The sequence below is a fragment of the Drosophila virilis genome, chromosome 4 (assembly GCF_030788295.1).
Source record: "Drosophila virilis strain 15010-1051.87 chromosome 4, Dvir_AGI_RSII-ME, whole genome shotgun sequence".
Taxonomy (NCBI): Eukaryota; Metazoa; Arthropoda; class Insecta; order Diptera; family Drosophilidae; genus Drosophila; species Drosophila virilis.
This window is the reverse complement of record NC_091546.1, coordinates 26,932,449-26,953,669: the sequence shown is the minus strand read 5'-3', so window position 1 is coordinate 26,953,669 and position 21,221 is coordinate 26,932,449. Positions and strand designations below refer to the sequence as shown.

Genomic DNA, 21,221 nt, shown 5'->3' with positions numbered 1-21,221 from the left:
TCAACTGATGAAGTGCTGCAGGAGGGAACGAGAGAGGCAAAGAGAGGGGAATAGCAACTGTATTTATGCTTAGAAGTTTATGCATTTAATTAAGCCTCTAAAAACTTACGTGCGTGGGGACAACAACAACAAATGTCACAACAACAACTGGAACAACTACAACAATGTTGACGGGTTATAGACGAGCGCGGGGGCGGGGGCGGGAGCTGGGGCTGGGGTCTTGTACAACACATAGTTTGTCATTGCCAGCAAGTGGGCGTGTGTTTCCCTTTTCGGGCACTTTTCTCAGTTTTACGTGCGTCAGTAAATATTTTTGTTTCTTTTTTTGTTTGGCCAACTCAAGTTTTTCCCTCTACCAGCGACATTTCCCAAAAGTTTTTACCGCCGCAACTGCGACTTTCAAATACATTCAATCACTTTTTTTGAAAAGCTCATGTGTTTTCCGTTCGTCTAGCACCAGGAAACAGTTAATTGTAGAGCGTTCGTTAAGACTATGTCAATCAATCATCAAAAAAGCTACAGTAAAGGTAAGTTTAAAGAAAGAACGTGAACTATCAATATATCGGATGTTAACCAACACTGGATACAGATACAGTGTGACCAGATTACTGTTAAGCCCTTTCTTTCTGATAGTTTGTAATAAAAATATGTTCTTGATCAGGCCAAGAAACTGAGTTGATCTAGTCTAGTCCGTATTAATTCAAGAGCCACAAATTTGTAAACTTTTATTTAGTATATTTCTCATAGTTAGTCACAATTGTTGCTTAAATCGAATCACATTCTTTATAACAATCGAATTACATGAGAAAACAGCCACTTTTGTCGCGGTGCTCGGCTTTTATTTCCCTGCTTTGCCTTGCATTGATCAGCTGCAGCTCCTGCTCTTTCGTTTCGGTTTCAGGTAAATCTTCCACAAAGTCCTGGGAATTACTAGTAGCTGCCACCTGCTCTCCGTGTTCATTATCATCCTGCCCCCCCTCGTTATCTGCTGCTAGGATTTGAACACCACATTCGAGGCTCCGTTCATCGGGCTTGAGTGTGCTCTCGCCTAGGTCAGTCTCAACTGGAGTTGGAGTTTCGATAGCTAAGTTCTCGCTCGCTGTGGATGCATCTACGCGAGGATTCGGCTGCTGTTCAGTTTGACTCTTATTCGCCAGAGTCTCGATAGCTGAGTTTTCGCTCGCTGTGGATACATCCACTCGAAGATTCGCCTCCAGCTTTAAAGTTGTGTCTTTTTTGACTGTACCCAACACGGACACAGTCACGCCACATTCTTCTCTTTGTTGCTCTGATGCGGCCAAGGAGCTGCTCGGCTGTAATACATAATGTCGCTGCCGGCTGGTGGATGAGTCCATGCTCTTTTCTGCATTTGGGGGCCGCAACTGAGGCACAGCCACGCTCGATCCCCTCTCGCAGCGTCTGCGCTTGTACGGCGAGTCTATGGTATTACCCAAGCCCAAGGCTTGCTCCTCCCTGTAATGGACATATTTAATGGTTAATGTAATTGATATATTATATAATATGTTTCCTACTCACGCTCTTCTCTTCTCCGCTATTCTAGGACTCCGGCGTGCGTATAGAGGACGTCTACGCGAAACTGGACCCAGTTGTATGCTCAATAGTTCCTTTCTTCTGCGTGCGGAGAGCGGGGAATACCTTTTGGGGGCAGTTATTTGGGGCGTGGACTGCTCGGGCGCCACATCGGGCTGTTCGCTGTGATAAAAGGTAAGGGTATATAACTCGAAGATCTATCAGTTCAAATTACATTATCTCACATTTTCAGGCGAGTTTTGGACAAACGCTTTGCCGTCTTCGGTGTGCCGGGCGTGCCGCATACCTTTGGAGTTTTAGATGCTCGCGCTGCTCGAGCAGATTTCGGTGTCTTTTGGCCTGATCTGGGTGCATGTATGGCACGTCTTCCAAGGATCTCGGTGTACTTGCGTGAACGCAATTCCATTGCCCAGCCAGAAGAGGTCTGTTTGCTCTTCCTGCCCCGCCTGCCGTGACCTGCGTCCGGCGTAGATGACGCCACGGGCCGAGGGCTACTTGGGGCAACCTGTGCCGACGACTCTGCTGATGCTGCTGCTGCCACGCCCTTCACTTTGCAGGTATTCGCAGCTAGGGATGCCATGTCCGAGTCACTATTTTCCTAATATTCGTTGTCTGAAATCAAACACATAAGCAAAATTTAAGCAGATCCTGTCAGATACTGTTAAACGAAATTTACGACAAAGGCTGTTTGATAGGCGTTATATGGCAATTTCTATTTGTAGAACTAGGGCAGGATATTTTCTTAGTGTTAACTCGAGTAACAGGTCCACGCAGTTACAGTTGCCACAATAACAGCATAGACAAAAAATCCATTATTGCGTATGCAAATATTGTTAATGTTTTAATATTTCATTAAAAATGCATTAGCTGATGTTAACTATTTATTCCTTGGGAATCCTTAAAAGTATGACATCGAGGTCCTCTTTATAGTTTCAGACATATCAAGGAATTTGCACCTTGCGTCTAAAATGTGACCATGACCCATCAAATCATTCGTTAATCCCCAAGGAATGGACGAGTTATAAGCATTATAAATCAACGATTTATTGTGCGCACCTTATGCAATAACAATTTTTTTTCCCTTTTGTAGAGACGCAATAGATTTTGTAGACAGGCAAAATGAAAACGTTACTTTTAAATGCTTATAGCTCGGCAATATCCTTGCGGATTAACGAAAGATTTGGTGCGTTATGATAGAAAGGACCAAGCGCATCGACCTGCATAAAAATATACGTCCATGATTCTTGAACAACCAAATTATATTTAAGTGCAGATCGATGCAGTTGGCCCCCAAGATCCAAACGCACCATGTCCTTTGAAAATTTCTATTTTTCTCAAAAGGATATTATTACATAACTGACAATTATTTGGCCACTTCAAGGACTTCCGGCATGTCCTTTGACCATCAGACTGTCCTTAATGTGTCGATTCAGTATACATAACAAAAACAAAGTACGTCTTTCTAACACGAGCATATAGGGACATATCTTTTCTAAATTTAAATGGCTATATCGCAGGCGTATCCCTGCGGATCCTTACACGTTCTTAGACAAGCAGCTTGTATAGATTACAACTATAAATTCAGAGGTGATAAAACCCGTCCTTGTGGCTTCCTATATATGGTTACTTTTCTAAAAGGACATTCTTTTTATGGTCATATCTCGATCTAAAACTAAAGGATATCGGAGAGCTATACATTCTTGACTTCTTGAGAAGTAATACAATCGACAAAAAATATCACTAAAATATTTTACAATCAGAAAATTACCAAACTTCGCAATTTGAAGGACTATTAGTATAATAGATAGTCCTCATCCTCCCATTTACGAATATGCAATCCAAAGGACTAAAGTCCTTCAGAGAAAACTGTATTAAGGATAAATTTGCAGACCGAAAATAGCTTATAACTCGTCCAAAGGACATCAAGATCGTCCTTGTAGTTTCAGAGATATATTCAGATTTTATTGTTATTTTGTGATTTCAACCATTTTTCCTTGCGGCCCGCGACTGAAAAATTATTGTGTCCAAGATTCTACAATTTTGTATTGCAGTTCGATACAGTTGGTCTCCACGATCCTAACGCACCACGTCCTTTGAAAATCTGTAAGGATATGACCGAGCTATGGCTATTTCTTTCCTCAAAATACCCATATATCCTTCTTATGACATTATTAATTCAAATGTGTTTTTATCTTTTTAGATTGAAAGATTAAACGACTCTCATCGATTCTAAGGACCTTCACGAATCCAACAAGATTTTTCTTGGCGGGATCGGAAGTATATTAAGCTTGATATAGTGATTTCAATCGAAACGACATGTAAAAATACAGATTTGTTAATTTTAACAAAAATAAATAATACATTAATAATGATTAAACAAATTACGTTTTTTGTTTAGTTCAAAGGCAAGCGGATTGCCACAAATTCCAAAATCAACGATCGTTATAAAACTGTCCGTTGGCGGCCGACGGCTACCGAGATTTTTCCTAAATTCTGCTAAAATACCAGGCGAACAGAAATGCCCAGAAGGTCGCCAACATTTTTCAGCGGCCAAAAATATTTTGTTGCATACCCAAACGGGGCGCCCTCGGCGGCGACTGGGTCGCCAATTTGTACTAAAATTCTGCCAAAATACCAGGCGAACAGAAATGCTCAGAAGGTCGTCGAAAATCTTCCAATAAAATTGTTCGTTGCATAAGCGTAAGGGCCAAAAATGTAACTCATTTTAAATGAGTTATGTTAAGCTGAAGTCATGTAAATCGAGTGCTGTAAAGTCGACAGTTAATAGCATACAAAGCATACATTATTTTGGATCATTTCAATGCAAATATTGCAGGGATCTGATCCTTTAGGCTGCCAAGAACTAAATCAATGATATGGTATAAACAAAGATAAGACAGTCAACTAGGAAGGGGGCGGGGAATTTGGTGGGGGCTGCTGAAATAGATGCATACATATTTTTGGACCATATTCTTGCGCATTTGCTAGAAGTCGGTCCTCTTGGTTCACTAGGACTATGTCCATGGTATGGAATAACCAAAGGATACATGGGTCAACTAGGTTCCAATATTGTTGATTTGTTTTGTCCTCGTGTGCTGCATATTTGGCTGAAAATGAAAATACAAAAAATAAATTAATAGACGATTTTATCAGGTTTAAACATGCTCCGAACCTTACAAGAAAAGGGTCGTGGCAGTCCTTAAAACCGATTAGAGTCTTTGAATCCTTAAAAAAAAACACATATTTTAATAAGGAAATCAATCAAAAAAATATAGTTCGGAGATAAATGAATATAGCCATAAGTCAGCCAAATACCTACAGATTTTCAAAGGACATGGGGAAGATAATTCTAAGCAAGGGAAATGAATGTCTCTCAAACTCAATTAATTTGTTGGCAAAGTGATAATAACGGAAACGTAAATATGTTTTGTTAAGCGCTCAAAAACGGGCGCACAGAAATCGAGCAAGCAAGCGATCATAAGATAATTTCGCACACAACCAACTCATGCTTTGACCAGTCAGCGATAAACAACTTGAAAAACTCATGAGAGCGCCATGCATAGAGAGTGTGCAGATAACTCAACAGCGAACACACACACCCAAACAAGTGAATCGCAAAGTATGTTTGTGTTTGTGTGTGTATGTGTCTGCCCTGCGTCTGCATTGCGCTCTCTTGATTTTTGATGCTGCGTATCGCTCTAAGCACGATTTACTGTATTCTTAGTCCGCTCAGAGCTGGCGCAGCTTAGTTATGCGTAAGCAGCCACCCACTTGCATAAATAGATAACATTTAGGCAAACGCACACACACGAATAATTCTATGAAGAGGGCATCGACAAATATGTAGACGTGTGCTAATGCGTTTATCGCTTCGAATAAGACCTTTTTCTTTGTCATGCGTCTTGCACTCGCTCAGCTTAATTGCGATTTTGTTTTTTTTTTTTCAAGCTGAAAATTCTGTACAGCTAAAAGTTTTACTGTTGTTCGTTGTGGGAAATTGTGAGGAATGGTAAACGTGACTGACTGCCCTCTATTACGGTAAAATTGGATCAAATTAAAGAAATGAACATTTCAATGCTAATTAACAGTGCTGAGGCGTACGATTCCCAAGAGGTATAACATTTAAAAATCGGACCACATTCAGCCAAGATAATATTAATAAATAAACTGATATTTAAAGCTTATATTACCAAGCTGTAAATGGGGGGGAGGGGCATGTAAAGTTGGAGGAGCGAGCAACAACCAGTCATGGAAATAACCGCTGTGAAAACTTTGCCAGCTGTATTACATTTCGCCTTTAATTTCATTAGATGCCAACGAGCTGGGCGTGTGGTAGAAGGGTTGACGATGCGGGCGAGCGGAGCACGTCGGGGAGCGGGGTACGGGCACACGCAGCGTCAGTAGCCCATAAAATAGAACAAAACACTTGTAAAGTCAGAAGGCGTGCGGGACGGCGGAAGGGCAGGAGTCGAGGAGGCGTGTAGCTCATATTCCAAGGCGACGTCGTTGACGGCATTGCAGCGCAGCAGGGGGGGAGGGCGGCATGCTGGCGACGAGGAGGCGGGCGTGTCTGCCGTGCAGATAGAGCAGCTCTGGCGGGATCAGGATGCCTTTTTCGTGGCAGGACGTCGCGTTGGAGTTTATTATTTAATACTTTTAACGTCGTGCGTGGAAATTAGCAGCCATAAATCAATGAAACGACTCGCACAAGTCCACAATTAGCCGCCCGCCTCGGACTGCGTCCGCCTCGTGGATGGACAGCCTGAAATTATAAGAACCAGTTGGGTAATTAATTTTAATGTTGTGTCCATGAGATGTGCGCGTGTGTGCGCGTGTATGTGTGTGTGCGTGTGTCTGTAGGAGGCATTAACAGTTGCCGAAGCTCGCTGAACAAGCGGCTAAATAAAGCGAGTAGTTATTATTACATACATACATACATACATATATGTAATTGGATTTCGGGCAGTAAACAAATTTTGCATATAAACAAGGGTTTCCACTTGCGCCCATATGTCCATAATTAGGCGTGTACTTAACAAGCTGGCAGACAGCTCTTTGGATTCTCTTAAATACATATTTAAATACTAGGATATACAAGTTGAGTTCACATTGCAGAGTGAAGCACTATTATTATATATGTGTAATATAAAAGAATTATAAAAATTAAAAGAATATTTACAATCACTTAATTAATATTTCTTCTTATATATTGCCAATTATTTTAAGTTGAATAAATCATATAATTTTCATACATCTTTTCGCTTTAATTATTTAACTAATTCTAGCAATAAAAATGACATTTTTGTTTGTATACTGTATTTGTCATATATATATATGTATCATTATATTATATCAAAAAAAACTTGTCTTTTAACATGAATAATTGCAGCGCATCCCACTTTACAGGTCTATGTTAAGTTGCTGCTGTTAATAACAGGCGCTCATCTTAACTGGCAGCTGTTGATTGATTTTAATTCAAATGCGTTTAACTTTGACTAAGCGCACGCGAGCTTATGAGAGCAGAGAGAAAAATCGAGCAGAGAACACACGCACACACGCACACCAAACAGCACCGTGCAATTATAATCTTTCGAGCTCAATTATAAGAGTACATGTGTATGTATGTATGTAAGCATTAAATACTCGATGGCTTTTGGCGTCAAGCTGAATTGAGTGAACTCTTGCGCAAAGAAGAGCAGAGAGTGTGTGTGTAGTTGCAGCTGTTATCATTTATGCATGCATATATTGGCTTTGCTTCTTTAACATACACACATGTATATAAATATGTATGTATGCAAGGCAGTAACACTTTTCAGCCCTGCTAATTGCGAATGTGTCAACTTTTACAACTAAGAGATTTACATTCCATGAATAAAATACTTTCACATTTGCAAATACTGTCTATACTTTTTTAAAATATTTAACTTTGTATTGATACATATATGTGTGTATATTGTTGTCACATACTCTCAGCTGTTGATTTTAGATTTATTTTTATTTTTATTTATTTTTTTGCTTTGTTGCCCCCTCAAAATGATTTTAATGCAATTCCCTGGAATGTCACTGGAATTTAAGGCAATCGGCTTCCAAGGCTCGAAGCAACCACACAAATTGCTCAAAACTTTTAAAATATCTATGCAATTTTTAAATTGAAAAACTTAAACTTTGCATTTTACATTTTTATACCCTGTGCTCGAAAACTCTGTCAAATGGGTTATGATAAAATTGCAGGTGCAAATATCTTTTTGGACATGTTTATAAATATTTTAAATATTTATGACAATTCAGGTGTTTCAAATAAGCTCAAGGCAATTAATAATATGCATGAAATGGCATTATACTAACATAAGATGCAGGGTATCTGCTGGTCGAGCACTCTGCCGTGATCTATTTCAACGCTCGTTGTGTATAGAATACGGCGTAGCTGAAGCATCGAATGCTTTTGTAGTTTTCCCTTAATTTTTTTAATTGAGTGAAAATTGCAATTTGTTCAGCAAATTTTCCGGCCGTTAACAAAAGTTTTCCATGCTCGCAAGAAAAGTCCGACCTTAGACAAAAGCCGAACTGTTTTTATTTATTGAAAGCTGAATTTTGTAATTGTTGTCGAGTTGGGAAACATATGCAAACGCTTTGCTAATTGCATTTGTTTATTTTTACTTTGTTGGGAAAAACCTTGAAATTAGCTTGGGAGTTGCCAAACGAAATACGAGCAGGTAAAAAGGAAACTAGGGAAATACAAATGGGAATTGTGCAAAACGTTACGAGTCACATTTATCAATTTTAGTTTTTAGACTGCATAAATATTGTTTCGACTATTTTCGGCTCTAATTCAATTTCATATTTTCCAATAACATTGAGCTAAACAACTTTGACCAGCTGGCAATATATATAATACATTTGTAAGCACTTTTACTTACGCCCATGTCTAAGATCTTGTATTTCGTAAAGCCCGGCATTAACCTGTCTGGCGTAAAGTGCGCAACTTGCACGAGCTTATCAAGCGTGATTATATAATCTGGCCAATTGCAGACAATAAACTTATTTTGCGCAAAAATTGCACAAAAAAAGATTTTATTATCACATTGCCACACAGCTAATTTGCAACAAACAGGCAGAGACGCAGCGAGTGAGAGAGAAAGAGAGAGAGAGAGAGGGAGAGGGAGATATGGCAAATGGTGGAGAGAGAAGAGAAAAAGTGCAGTGAATTATATTTTCGCAATAACTTGGCAGCCTGCAGACGCCGCTTTTTGTATATTTTGTAGCTTCATGTATGTGTGTGTGTGTGTGTGTGTGTGTGTCTGTGTATCTTTGTGTGTGTGCGCATTTGTATCTGCAGCTCTGTGGCAATAATAATAATAAGATGCAAACAAAATGCCGCCGCTGCGCTACGTGCAGCTGCAACACGAAAGGCGCACAAAAGTATGCTACGAAAATCGAGTCAGATAGCGTGCAGCAGCAGCAGCAGCAGCAGAGGGAGAGTGGCCTATGGGAGGTGGGGGGTATGGCTTAGGAGCCGCCTCCCTCGTGGGCATATAAAGAAATTTACATAGGTTTTTTTATTCTTTAACGCAATAAGCGAAATGTGACTGCAAAATCCAATTTGTAATGAGAAAAGTAGCGTGTGCGACTCTCTTCTCGGTAGGCAGAGCCTGCACAAGTGCTATATATTGTATTGCCGCATATTTCCGGGCGTATTTATGGCATGCACTTTACATCGGAGCGTGCTAAAATTATGCAATACAATTATGGCAGCAGAAGAAGAAGCAGCAGAGTAACCCAAGATCTGCACCTCTTTTTATACCCTTGCAGAGGGTATTATAATTTCGTAGAGAAATATGTAACGCATAGAAGTAAAGATATTCAACCAACAACCAATCAGCATCAACAGCCGACTCGATATAGCCGTGTCCTGTTTCTATGAAAACTTCTATCTCATTTTTAAAACTATCTTTATAAAAGTTTCCTCTTCTTACATATTAGCAAAATCCCATCAACATCGGACCACTATATCATATACCTGCCATAGGAACGCTCGCTCAAGAATTAAGTTGTAGAATGGATTTCGTATTAAGTATTTTACCTGTGCTTCTTGGATACGGGCAAGGCACAATGAGCATTTTGAAAAGGTTGGGTCTGCAAGGGTATTAAATCTTCGACGTGCCGAAGATAGCCCTTCTTTCTTTTTTTTTATTTTGTTTGTTAGCGAGTGGCTAAAAACGTGCCTTGTTTTGTGCGGCTTAGTTGGCGGCTTTCCGGGAATTGAGCGAGGCAGAGAAACTGCTGTTTTGTGCGTTTACAAATTGTAAGCGAACTCTTAAGAAGTTCTGGTAGCTTAGGCTCAAAATTTGGCTAGTATATTTTTGCTTGCTTTGAATTAAAGTTGGGCCAAGGCTGCAAAGATGTACGAAATTTGAATCATGATAGCTTACTCAAGCAATAACATAACCTAATTCCTGTCACTGTTTAACTTTGGAGCGCGCCTAAGAGCGCGTTTTACAACACAGCTGGCTCTAGTTTAGCCTTAGATCTTCATTTAATTTGCTGGGCAATCAATTTCAATCCAATAAAATTTCGGATATATGTTTTATATTTAAAGAAAACTAACGAATAACGAAAAATAAAAGAGGCCAGCGCTAAAAAATAACTTTAATCAATACGTTTTACAACACAGGCTGACCGAATTGAGTGCAATATCTTGTTCACATTTTTAAATAAGTAGCTTTAATAGGCCAAATGGAGACAAAAGTAACATCTTCAGACAAATATTGCAATTAACTGTGAACTGTAAATAATTTCCTGAATATACAATTAGCCGTTAGTTCTTAGCTAAATCAACACACACGCGTGCATGCCTCATTGTCTTGCACGCTGTGAAGCTGGCCATCTCGCTCTTTCCTACACATTCTGGCTGCTTTGCATTGTTCCAGTCGAAAGCTCGGCACATTAGCTGTAAATCTTTGCTGTTGCTTGTGCACAGCCTGTAAGCAAAAACAAAAACTGATTTGGCTGGCGAACTTCTGCTATTGGCATCTCGCTCACGCTCGTTTATTCATATATTTGCCCACTCGCTCGCGCCCATTCGCCAGCTTAAACTCCGCTTCTGTGCGCTGCTTCAAATCTCGTTTGTGTAATTGCAAAACGTGATTTCTTTTTTTTCTCTCTCTCTCTCTCTACTTCTTTTGTTTCTTTTTCGTTTAATGCTAATTTTGTACACTGTACATTTGTGTTTGTTTATTTGTTGTTTTGTGTTGGTTTAAATTATGTAAGAGCCGCTGACCAGCGTCCAGTCACAACGACAATTTTTGGCATTGTGTGTATGTGTGTGTGTGTGTGTATTTTACAGCTGCTTTCGAAGGTGTCGTAAAATGAAAATTCATAAATATTTAGCGCACGTTTTATTAGTTGCCAGCCGTTGGCATTTGATAGCCTTGGGCAATGTTGTTGTTCCTCTTATTGTTGTTTTTTCATAAATTTACTCAACCTTTTGCAAGTACAGCTTGACACTCAACGTAAACTGGCATCTGTTAACAACTTTAATCTCCGACCATATGTAATCCTGCTCCAAGTTCAGCGCAGTTAAATAGTTCGCTTAGACGTTAAATAGACAGCTCTCAGAGGCTGCAAATAATTAATGCTGGATTTGCGCCTGGAAGGGCTTATTTGTAAATATAAAGAGATTAGTTTTAAAATGTTGCTAATGTTTTAGCATTTTAAATGCTGTTCTAGCAATTGCAAACATAAAGTTAGACAAAATGTTCTAGTTTATCATATAAATATATATAATATATGCTTCTTTGTATGTTGAATTTGTAATAGTTAATTACATACTACACATTACCAGCAATTCAGCTTTAACATAAGCTTACTATACTGTTATATATGAAAGCGAATCATATATCATATCACAAGCTAGTCAGCTATACATATATGTGTATGTATGTATATTGGAACCAAAACAAAGCGAGGTGCCGTTGAGCGTGTTTGTATGTATTTTCGCTTTGCCTAATTCATGCGTACACATGCATGTACATATGTCTGTATGTGAATTGGCGCCTCGCCTAAGTAGATAATGCACGAGTAAGCACACACACACACAAACAAGTCTGAGCAAACGTAAACACAGTCGTCAAATACAGTCGGCGGCATTAATATTTTGACAAGAATTAAAGAATTGTAACATGTAACGGTTTCTTGATCTATTGCACTAAAAACGTAGATATAAGTAAAATGGAGAATGTAAGATATATTTTAAATTGCTTTCTGCTATTTTTTAATTAACGTATTCTTCTCTTTCGCAAGCTGATAACAGGTGGACAAAAGCATTTGGTTAAACTATGGGTAAAACAACCGAGTTAAGTTCATTTGTTTAGAGTTATAACTCTGGTATCTGTTACAATGAGAAATAAGATCAAACGTTTTGAATTTGTCAAAAAATATATTGACACACTAGCCAAAAAAAATAATAAAACAGTTTCCCCGGTAGGGCTCGAACTCGCGACAGATCGCACCACTTGCTATGCCTCGACTCAACAGCCACAAAACAAAAATTAAGTATTATTGAAAAAAAAAAACAATTAAAATAGCAGCACAGAAAACAATTCTTGATAGATTTCGAAACAGACGCGCATGAATGTGAGTGTGTACATGTATACAGAAATTCTTGAAATTTGCGCATGCAAACATACACATGCAGACAGAGTCGTCAAATATGTTCATAGACATGTGTATATGCCTGCTTGTACTTTATATTTTGGGCTCTCCCGAGCTTTCGACAAGATTTTCTCTAGTGTCCGCTCGCGTAAATTCTTCCTCTGATGGCAATTGTGTATATGTGTATGTATGCATACATAAATAAGATTCAAGGAAAAACACTCACCAACAAATCTTTGCAAATATGTACAGACGAATGTGTGCATATGCCCGATTGAAACATTGTCTTTACATACATGCTGCGCACACTTTTTTTTTTTTATTTGTTTGCATAATTAATAATTAAGAATGATACTCCCGATCCGTAAAAGTCTAATAATGGAAGCCATAAGAGAAACGAATATCATATGCCCGATAAATCGCACTTAATATAGTTTAGAACAGCTTCAACCGACAGCTGCCATTTAACTGAAACATAAATATGTTTTGTTAAGCGCTCAAAAACGGGCGCACAGAAATCAAGCAAGCAAGCGATCATAAGATAATTTCGTACACAACCAATTCTTGCTTTGACCAATCAGCGATAAGCAACTACAAAGTATGCAGATGACGCAGGTGTGTGCAAGGGGCATCGCATGGTGTATACATGTGTGTATATGCCTGCCCGTGAATTATGTGAGTATGCATTGCGCTCTCTTGATTTTTGATGTCGATTATCGCTCTAAGCAAAACTTGCTTCGATTTCTGCGCGCCCATTTCTTGAGAGCTTGACGTCCGCTCAACTTAAATCTGAGTTGCTTTGAACCTAGCAGTCAATTGCACATAAATACACTGTTGTGAAATGCATGATCACTAAAAGCATTCATCTGTCAGATCCATGCAAGCTGGTATCTACCTCTCTTGTGGTACCTTTCGTACTCACAACAGAGCACAATGTAAATGGAGATAAGCTTTCGCTACTGAGGAATATTTTAAATAAAAGCAACAATAAGTAAGAAGAGTGCAGCAGCTAAATTCATAAGCTGTAGCCCAAAAAATAAAAAGTAAGTAAAAACTGTATTCGCTGTTCCGCTTGTTTTATCGTTTGTTTTGATTATTGCCTGTTGCTGCGGCTGAACTGCGGGCTGGCTAGCGGAATGCACTTTAATTTTACAGTGGCCCGCATAATTAATTTGACGAGGCAAATGTATGTATATGCATGCATAAATATTATTTATATGTGATGCATAAATTAAGAATATGAGCCATCATTTATTGATATTTACTGTGTCACAGGCTTCATAAATAAGGCAATGCAGATGAACTACGCACGCACCGACAGTCATAATAAGTGTTTGTCAAAATAATTATGCCGACCACTGTATTGAAAACTGCAAAACGCAGCCGTTATATTTTTATATAACACAATGGACCGCAGCCAGAGCGCTGTCAAATGCAAATATGTATATCCGATAGGCAGGCCATGTATGCAGCTCACAGAGCTGAAACTGACCTGCATATTGGATGACAACTGGCTGGCCGTATCAATGGATCGACGGGACTCAATGAACCGTAATGGCAATGTCAAGCAATTCGATGCTGCGCACATCTTTCAAAGTTAATTTTCAACAGTCGAGCACACAGCATACGAACCTCGAGGGAATGAAGGAATGAAGGGGGGAGGAACAGCTAGCTGGCTGGGCCACTCAGCTGGGGCGACAAAATTGTACAAATTCAAGCGACTTCAAAGCATCAATAAGCACACAAATCGTAGCAGAAGACGACCAAGATGGGCGTGGCCGGCCTGTCTGTGTGTGTCTGTTCGTCTGTCTGGCTTCCTGCGCTGGCCTGCAGCCTGTTCGACAGTCTGGCAAACAAGCTGCCTGATAACGGAAGCAGGCAATGCACGTGTTTACCTTTGGATATTTGCTGCAGCCTCTGCCAGCCTGACGATGATGATTACGATGCTGATGATGCTGATGATGATGATGATGATAATGTAGCATTGCTGATGTCACACATTCATGGTCATTTTGCTGAGTCAATCGTTTGAAAAATTTATGTTGCCTTCAAAAGCAAAATTTGCCAACGACGTCGACGTCGACGTCGACATGGACATGGACATTTGCCATGGCGAGATAGTCAATAGATGCGGTTCATTTAACCTGACTAAATGTGCAGCGCTTGCTGCTTGCCGTCAGCCAGGTGCAGTTCTCTACTCTTGCTCCTCCTCCTTCTCCTCTTGCTGTTCCCCTTTACCAACCGCCCACCCGTTAGCCCGTCTCCAGGTGCTGTGGCATGCGCCTGTTCAATCTCTGCCTTGTCGTGTGCTTATGAAGTGTTGATCTGTGTCTGATTTAATTGAAATTTGATGCCGTTTTCCATGGCCGTCATGTGTGAAGGCATTCGAGTCAGCAGTTTTTGATGTGTGTATGACACTAGTCAACAAGAACTATATACATTTTTTATAGACTCAATAATAGTTGATATTCACCGGCGTTGCACGGGCGCAGTTTTGTGCCCACAATTTCAGACTTCAATTTTTTACTCGTAACAACTTGAACTCCATATTACAGTTGTAATAATATTTATAATATTTCTCCCAGTTTTGTTTCGTAGTGTAAAGTTTTAAGTTGTTCATACTCTCATTTTTCATACAATAACAACCGTACTCCGCAAATTCTGTATAAGTTGGAGGTGAGATTTGAAAAATCTATTTGCCATTAATCCACATTTTCCCTAAGTTTATTTGAGCAAAGATGTTTGAAAATAATTTTGACAGAAATTGGATGCTTACCAAAAAATAAATGTTTCCGCTCTTTTTCCACACTTTCAGTGGAATTTATCAAAACGCCGACTTAGCGCTCATCGCAACTACAGTAAAAATGTTGCTGTGCGCGGATCAGTCAAACACTCATAATGAGAGGGAGAGAGGAGAGAATGAGTAAGAGGTAGAGAACGAAAGAGAAAGAGAGAAAGCGAGCGATAATGCCAGTATTTCATTTTTCATTAATCAAATTTACTCTGTAGTGCATTCGCAAACGTTTAATTGACGTTCTGCAGTTTCTGTCTTAACTTTAAACTCTTTTTGTGTCACATTCATAAACGCTTTTCCGAAATCTTAAGCAACTTACACAATAATTCTTTTTATCGCCCCCTCGAATTGAATAAAGTTTGTTTCTCTTTAGACCACATTCGTTATCGTTTAATTGGCAAGCGAAATTGAAGCTGGAACTATCCGTTCTCTTTTATAGCTTAGAAAATGTTGCGGAGTTTTTATCTCTGTTTTGCGTGTCACATTCGTAAACGTTTAACTGCAAATAAGCAATATTGCAATGCAAATATACGCTCGTTAGATACAAACATGTGTTCTTTATGTGTTCAGTTCTTTTGAGTGGTTCATGAGCTAGTTACTCGCTGCCTTTAAAAGTCGTTTTTTTATGGTGACATATGCGCTGTTATTATGCTCAGACTCAGACAAGATGGCATAATTTTGCAAGTGCCTCATTAAGTTCACCCGACTTTGTAGCGCAGTGCAGCAGCACAATTATTTGTAAGGTTTTTAGTGCCGTCATTTTAAATTCCATTTACAGAGTTGTCGCCTTTCGTTGCAGTCACATTTAATGCGCTTAAAGCAGCGTCAGGACATCGTGTGGCAAGATATACTTGCAACAACAACAACAACAACAACCACAACAACAACGATGGAAACGTGGCCACCAAAGTGTCAAAGGCAGCCGCAGGCTTACTGAAAGCACGACGCCTTGCCCAGTACAATCACCCTCCCCTTGCCTTCCCCGTACAACTTAATGCCCCCTCCATTCGCTGCTCAGCGCTTGCAGTCATAATAAAAGCAGCGGCAAATGACAACAACAAAAAGCGCAAAAACTTAACAAGTTCACTTAGCAGAAATTAAGTTTTCAGCATTTATGTAACGAAAACTATAAAGAAAAACTTTCTTAATGAAGCGACGACAATGTGGTGAGCATTTCGAAGAAAATCTAGGAAAAAAGACTCGGAAAATTGTAGTTAGGCATAGCGAACAGAAATCAAGAAACGAACGAGTTGACAATGCAACGACAAAGCATAGGTGCACAGGAGAGTGAGAATGTGAGAGTGTGAGAAAGGGAGAGAGGGAGAGAGATTTAAAATTTCAAATAAAATATTTAAATGCACATCAGTTTAAGTTCGTAGCTTAATAGGTTTGCTCTTGTAATTTTGAGCTTAAATAAAAAATTTGATTAGCCCACCTGGCGGACGAACTGTCTGACCGAACACCTGAGGCATTTGCAGCATTAAATCTTGCCACGTACGAACCTAAAAATTGTTGTATTATTAATTATTCGCCAAGTGTTTTTGGATGGCAGCTCATCAATCGCTTCCACTTCAAATTAACCTAATTTTTTTTAAGCCCAACAAACTGTGGAGCCTGATTGAGAGTAAGTGCAGACCCTACACACACACGCACACTTATATACGGAATGTTTTTAAATGCCACGCCATTTTTTACACACACACACACACACACACACACACACACACACTCATAGAGACTCGCCGTTTGCTAGCACCCCAGAGTATTTTTGTGGCAGAGTCGGAAAAGTTTTAGCACGCATGCTGGAAAAGCGGAGCTCAGCGCGGAGCGGCGCGGCTTCTTCTTCTTCATTTTTACTTATTCCAGGCGCGCGCTTTTGAAAATTTACTTGCCTGTAGATAAATTATATGAGCATTTCCCAAAGGTTAACGTGATAAATTTCCGGCAGCGTAAGCAAAAATATTCACAAAAAAAAAAAAATATATATATATATATATATATATATGTATAGAAAGGAAAAATAAAGGAAATGCAAGTTGCCGCCGACGAAAAACTTTTGACTTCGATCTTGCGGCCAAGTTACAACAAGGACACACACGTGTCTGTATGTGTGTGTGTGTGTGTGTGTGTGTGGCAGATAAATTGTTTATGTGTCTGTGGGGAAGCGATTAGTGTTAATGGGTTTTTCTCTCTGTGTAAGAATGTGTGTGATTTCTGCCTTTGGTATTTGGTATTTGATTCAACTTTTGTGCACATTTTCATTGCTTTTCCATTCTATTTTCCCGTTTGTTGTCTTTCTTTTTTTTTTTTGCCTTGGTGCTCCTTTTGTTGTTGTTGTTGCTTTTGCTGCTTTTCGACACTTTGGGACAACGCGACGTATGAGCAATCGATAAGTGCACACAGACAGACGTGGAGGCAGCGCGTCCCCGGGCATATAGCATAGACAGTTTAGATAGACAGTCATACGGGGAATACCTAGCATGGCGTTCATAGATAGATATGTGCTTATGTACAGGGAATTGAGCAGTGCTGTCGGAGTGCAGAAAGGGGGCGTGTCACAATTTTCAATTTCTTTTTGCCCAACTGCAGCCATATAAAGTTTTTGGTCAAAATGCTTGCAATGCTGAGATTGCAGTCGTGCAGGGTTTGCGACCAGAGAGAAGGAAAGAAGCAGAATTGTAAAGGGGCAGGGCTATATGCTTTTGCCGAAAAGTGGCCGGAGCCTTTGTTGTTGCCTTGAGTTTGGCTGGAATTTCATGTTTAAATGTCAATTTCTCAACGAGCAAAAGTGACCAACGATGCCAGAGATGCGACTTGTTGTTGTTTTTTTCTTCCATTTGTTGTTATTGTACTTGCTGGACAGTTGACTAGAGCCTGAGCTCCCTGCGCATTTTGCAGTCGCAGCTGTAATATATGCTACGTATATTTTTTTTCTTTACCACTGAAAGGGGTCTATTGAGGGGCGGTAAAGGGGTTTGGGCTCGGACATTGGGCAGCTGCAGCTATAGAGCACACAGTTCCAGCTGCATATGGAAGTTATTTTTTCAATTACTTCATTGTTGGGAGTCGTGTGTGTGTGTCTATGTGTGTGTGTGTGTTTGAGCCCAGATTGTTTTGTTTGCCCAGCTCGATTAGGCGAAAAGGCGTTGTGATTTGTTGTGCGAGTTGTTTGGATTGCCTTCCAGATATATTGTATATTTGGTTTAAGGTTCTCAGATATTGCATTGTCCACATTGCAAGTTGATTATTGAGCGTAATCTTCGACTGGCTTTAGGTTTTGTGACAGATTTTGTGGGAATATCTATTATCAATCGCTTGGTGTAAGTTAAAGTTTTCCTCGCAGAAATAGAGACCGATTATTACAGTAAGACATACGTTTAGCGTAGGGTAGTAAAAATGTTGTCTTAAAATTAATTGTGAGACTAATTATTGTTATAACTCTTCAATAAATGTACAGTATTTACGCTTTTCTATTCATAAGTTCTCGCTTCGGAAGGTTAAGAATCAAGGAAGATAACTCTTTTCTTTCTTAAGCAAGGCTCTTTTCGAAATACATAGTGGTATAGCAAAACTAAACCTTGAGAACAAAGTTCTTCTTTATAAGGCGATTTTACACCAGTATGAACATAGGCTATGCAGCTAGCAATTCCAACATGGATGGATATCCTGCAAAGAACAACTATTAAGTTAATGGAATCGCAAGAATGTGAAGTGTATTTCCTAACCAATGGGTTTATTGTCCTAGGAACGCTTACAAATAAGAACCAATAAATAAATAATAATTATAATAAATTGTAAGTTTCTTAGATAATGCTACCGCTGACTCTCGCTTTAATATATAGCAAGCCGATTCTAAATGATTCAATTGCATAACATTTGCTTTAAAACCTCGTTTACAAGAACACGCTCAGAATAACACGCTATAGTCCACAGAAATGGGGACAAACCTAACGACAACTCAATAAATCAAATGTCTGCTCATTGCATAGTTTCCCAACTAGAAGGCAAAAATTAAAAAAAAAAAAAACAAAATAAAAATGTACTCAGGCTGAAACATTTGCGAGCAGCTACTCTGAAAACCCCTTGGCATGACAATAGATCGTTTTTGTGGAGCAGGAGCTGGGCTACGGGCAGGGGCTCTAGGGGATGTGGTTCTCTCCAATTAGCGGCAGTCGGGACCACAACTAGAACCCTTTCCTCGGGCTTCCGGCTGCTGCTAATTTTCAATTTTCATGGCACGCTGCCTGCAATTGATAGGCAGTTGATGTTGATCCCCATGACGGCATTTAAATTGAGCCTGCCTTCATGACAAAAACGAAACAAAAATGTGCGGTAGGCGGCAGTTGTTGCAGGGCGGGGCTGCATGGGATTTTCGGCTGAACATTGTCGAACCCATTTGGACATAAGTCGGCATTTTAATTGAAATGTTTCTGGCCATCTCGCAGCTCGCAAAGCCCACGGAAATGACTATTTTGAATAAATTAAATGCCCCAGCGAAAATCTTTATTTATAACAGCTGCTGTTGCCGTTGCTGCTGATGCTGCGTGAGCTGTTGATTTAAGTTACAAATATTAAATGAAACGCAACAAATCCCATTGTCACCGGGGGCCAATGAAATTGCCAAATAATTGACAAGCTATTTGGGGCGTGCTGATTGGCAAAAACTAATGCCAAGAGCAGGGCGCCAAGCACACGCACAGAAATCGATATACATTTGACTGATGGACAGTGTGACCAAAAGGGGGGAGGGTCCAAAGTTGGGGTCAGCCTTGGACCAGTGGCAACAAATCAAAAAAAAAAAAAAAAAAATAACCAACACTGAGCGCCAAAAAAGCGCAGACAGACGTGACAAGACCGCATGAAATAAAGTGACATTAAGCCATTTCAACGCAAAGGGGATTTTCACGTTCCAGAAATCCAAACATCACATACATACATATTTATATATATATATATATATATATATATATATGGTAAGTCGCATAGCTCATGTAGCTGAAGCAAATGGCTGACACATTGTATAAATTTACTACCAAATCTAGCCCGAACCGCCAGCCCCCACCAGCAACCGCCCGACATGGTCCATGAGCCTTCATGAGTTCCATTGATGCGTTTTGTCTTGTTAAAATAATTGACAGGTGACCAGCGAGACAGGCTGGCAGGAGGCTTGTGGGGCAGTTGGTCCAGTCTGGAGACTTTAGGCATTAGTGCAATTTATGACAATGCCCCCGACAAATTGCGGTGCCATTGAAATTGATTGGCCGACTGAGCAAAGGCTGAGGGATGTATATAATAATAATATATGTGGAGAAAATTTCTATGCGCTTACAGATATTACAAAGGGGGCAAAGTAGTCGAGGTAAATTAAATGAAAGAAGCTGAACCGAAAACCAAATTAATTTAATAAAACTGAAATAAAATAAAATATATAATAAAAATTCTAGTTTTTTGGCACAGAAAAAACAAACAGTTTCTTTTCACAAATAAGTCGAGGAAAATTAAGTAGAAAACGATCAACCATAAAAAATAAATGAATAAATTAAAGTATAACAAAATAAATAAAAAATGATTATAAATAAAATAAACAAATAATTTTTGGCATAGAAAGGCATAGAGACTTCAAACTTATTTGAGTTAAGTAAAAATTTGCAAATAAAATAAAGAACGCTTCATTACTTTGAGTAGAAATATAAAGTTTTAAGCAGACCATATTTCAGTTAAGATTCGGATGGTTACTTAAGGTAGTAAAAACATGTAAGAGGTTCTAGTCGGGAACTCCATTCCATAAAGTATATATATTCTTGATCAGGATGAACAGCCGAGTCGATCTAACCAAGTCCGTCTGTCTGTCCGTCCGTCCGTATGTAGAGCCTTGAATTTTTAGATGTAAGTGCTCCTAGTCCCCGCGCAGATCGCGTTTGTTTCCGACAATCGAAAACTTACTCCATTTCCAAGCAATCGATAAGAATCGATATCGATATCCTGTTTTGTGGGCTATTTTGGTAAAAAAAATAAGAGCTAGAGTCACCAAACTTGACATATAGCTTCTAAAATAAATATATATATGCATTTGATGTTGGAAGAAGAGGGTTCAGGGTATCCCCAGGTCGGGAGCTCCCGAATAGAATTTCTTACTTGTTTACAGAATTTTAATGGGTTTGGGGTATACAAAATAAATGAGCAGATATTCCAATTTTTGCGTCATGTATACCAATTATATTCTTGG

General features: G+C 39.4%; 1 protein-coding gene and 1 long non-coding RNA gene across 2 annotated transcripts; one reads left to right on the top strand and one right to left on the bottom strand.

Annotated features, from left to right (window-relative positions):
• Nucleotides 1-706: 706 nt before the first annotated feature.
• Nucleotides 707-2,131, bottom strand: LOC6634304 (uncharacterized). Its single transcript, XM_002057519.4, has 3 exons — nucleotides 1,776-2,131; nucleotides 1,537-1,713; nucleotides 707-1,473 (listed from the first exon to the last, which is right to left on the bottom strand). Exons 1-3 carry the CDS (start codon nucleotides 2,129-2,131, stop codon nucleotides 798-800), a joined length of 1,209 nt encoding a protein of 402 aa, XP_002057555.1. The 3' UTR covers nucleotides 707-797.
• Nucleotides 1,588-3,900, top strand: LOC138911184 (uncharacterized). The gene is made up of 3 exons (XR_011416570.1): nucleotides 1,588-1,725; nucleotides 1,784-2,108; nucleotides 3,752-3,900. It is a non-coding gene; the product is annotated as an uncharacterized lncRNA (long non-coding RNA).
• The last annotated feature ends 17,321 nt before the right edge of the window (nucleotides 3,901-21,221 follow it).

Excerpts from the sequence above, each read along its gene's own strand:
- LOC6634304 (XM_002057519.4), bottom strand. The coding sequence starts at position 2,131 with ATGGCATCCCTAGCTGCGAATACCTGCAAAGTGAAGGGCGTGGCAGCA. Across the intron at positions 1,714-1,775 it reads TCCAAAACTCGCCTGAAAAT|CGAACAGCCCGATGTGGCGC; the intron begins GTGAGATAATGT and ends CTTTTATCACAG. Across the intron at positions 1,474-1,536 it reads ATAGCGGAGAAGAGAAGAGC|GGAGGAGCAAGCCTTGGGCT; the intron begins GTGAGTAGGAAA and ends TGTCCATTACAG.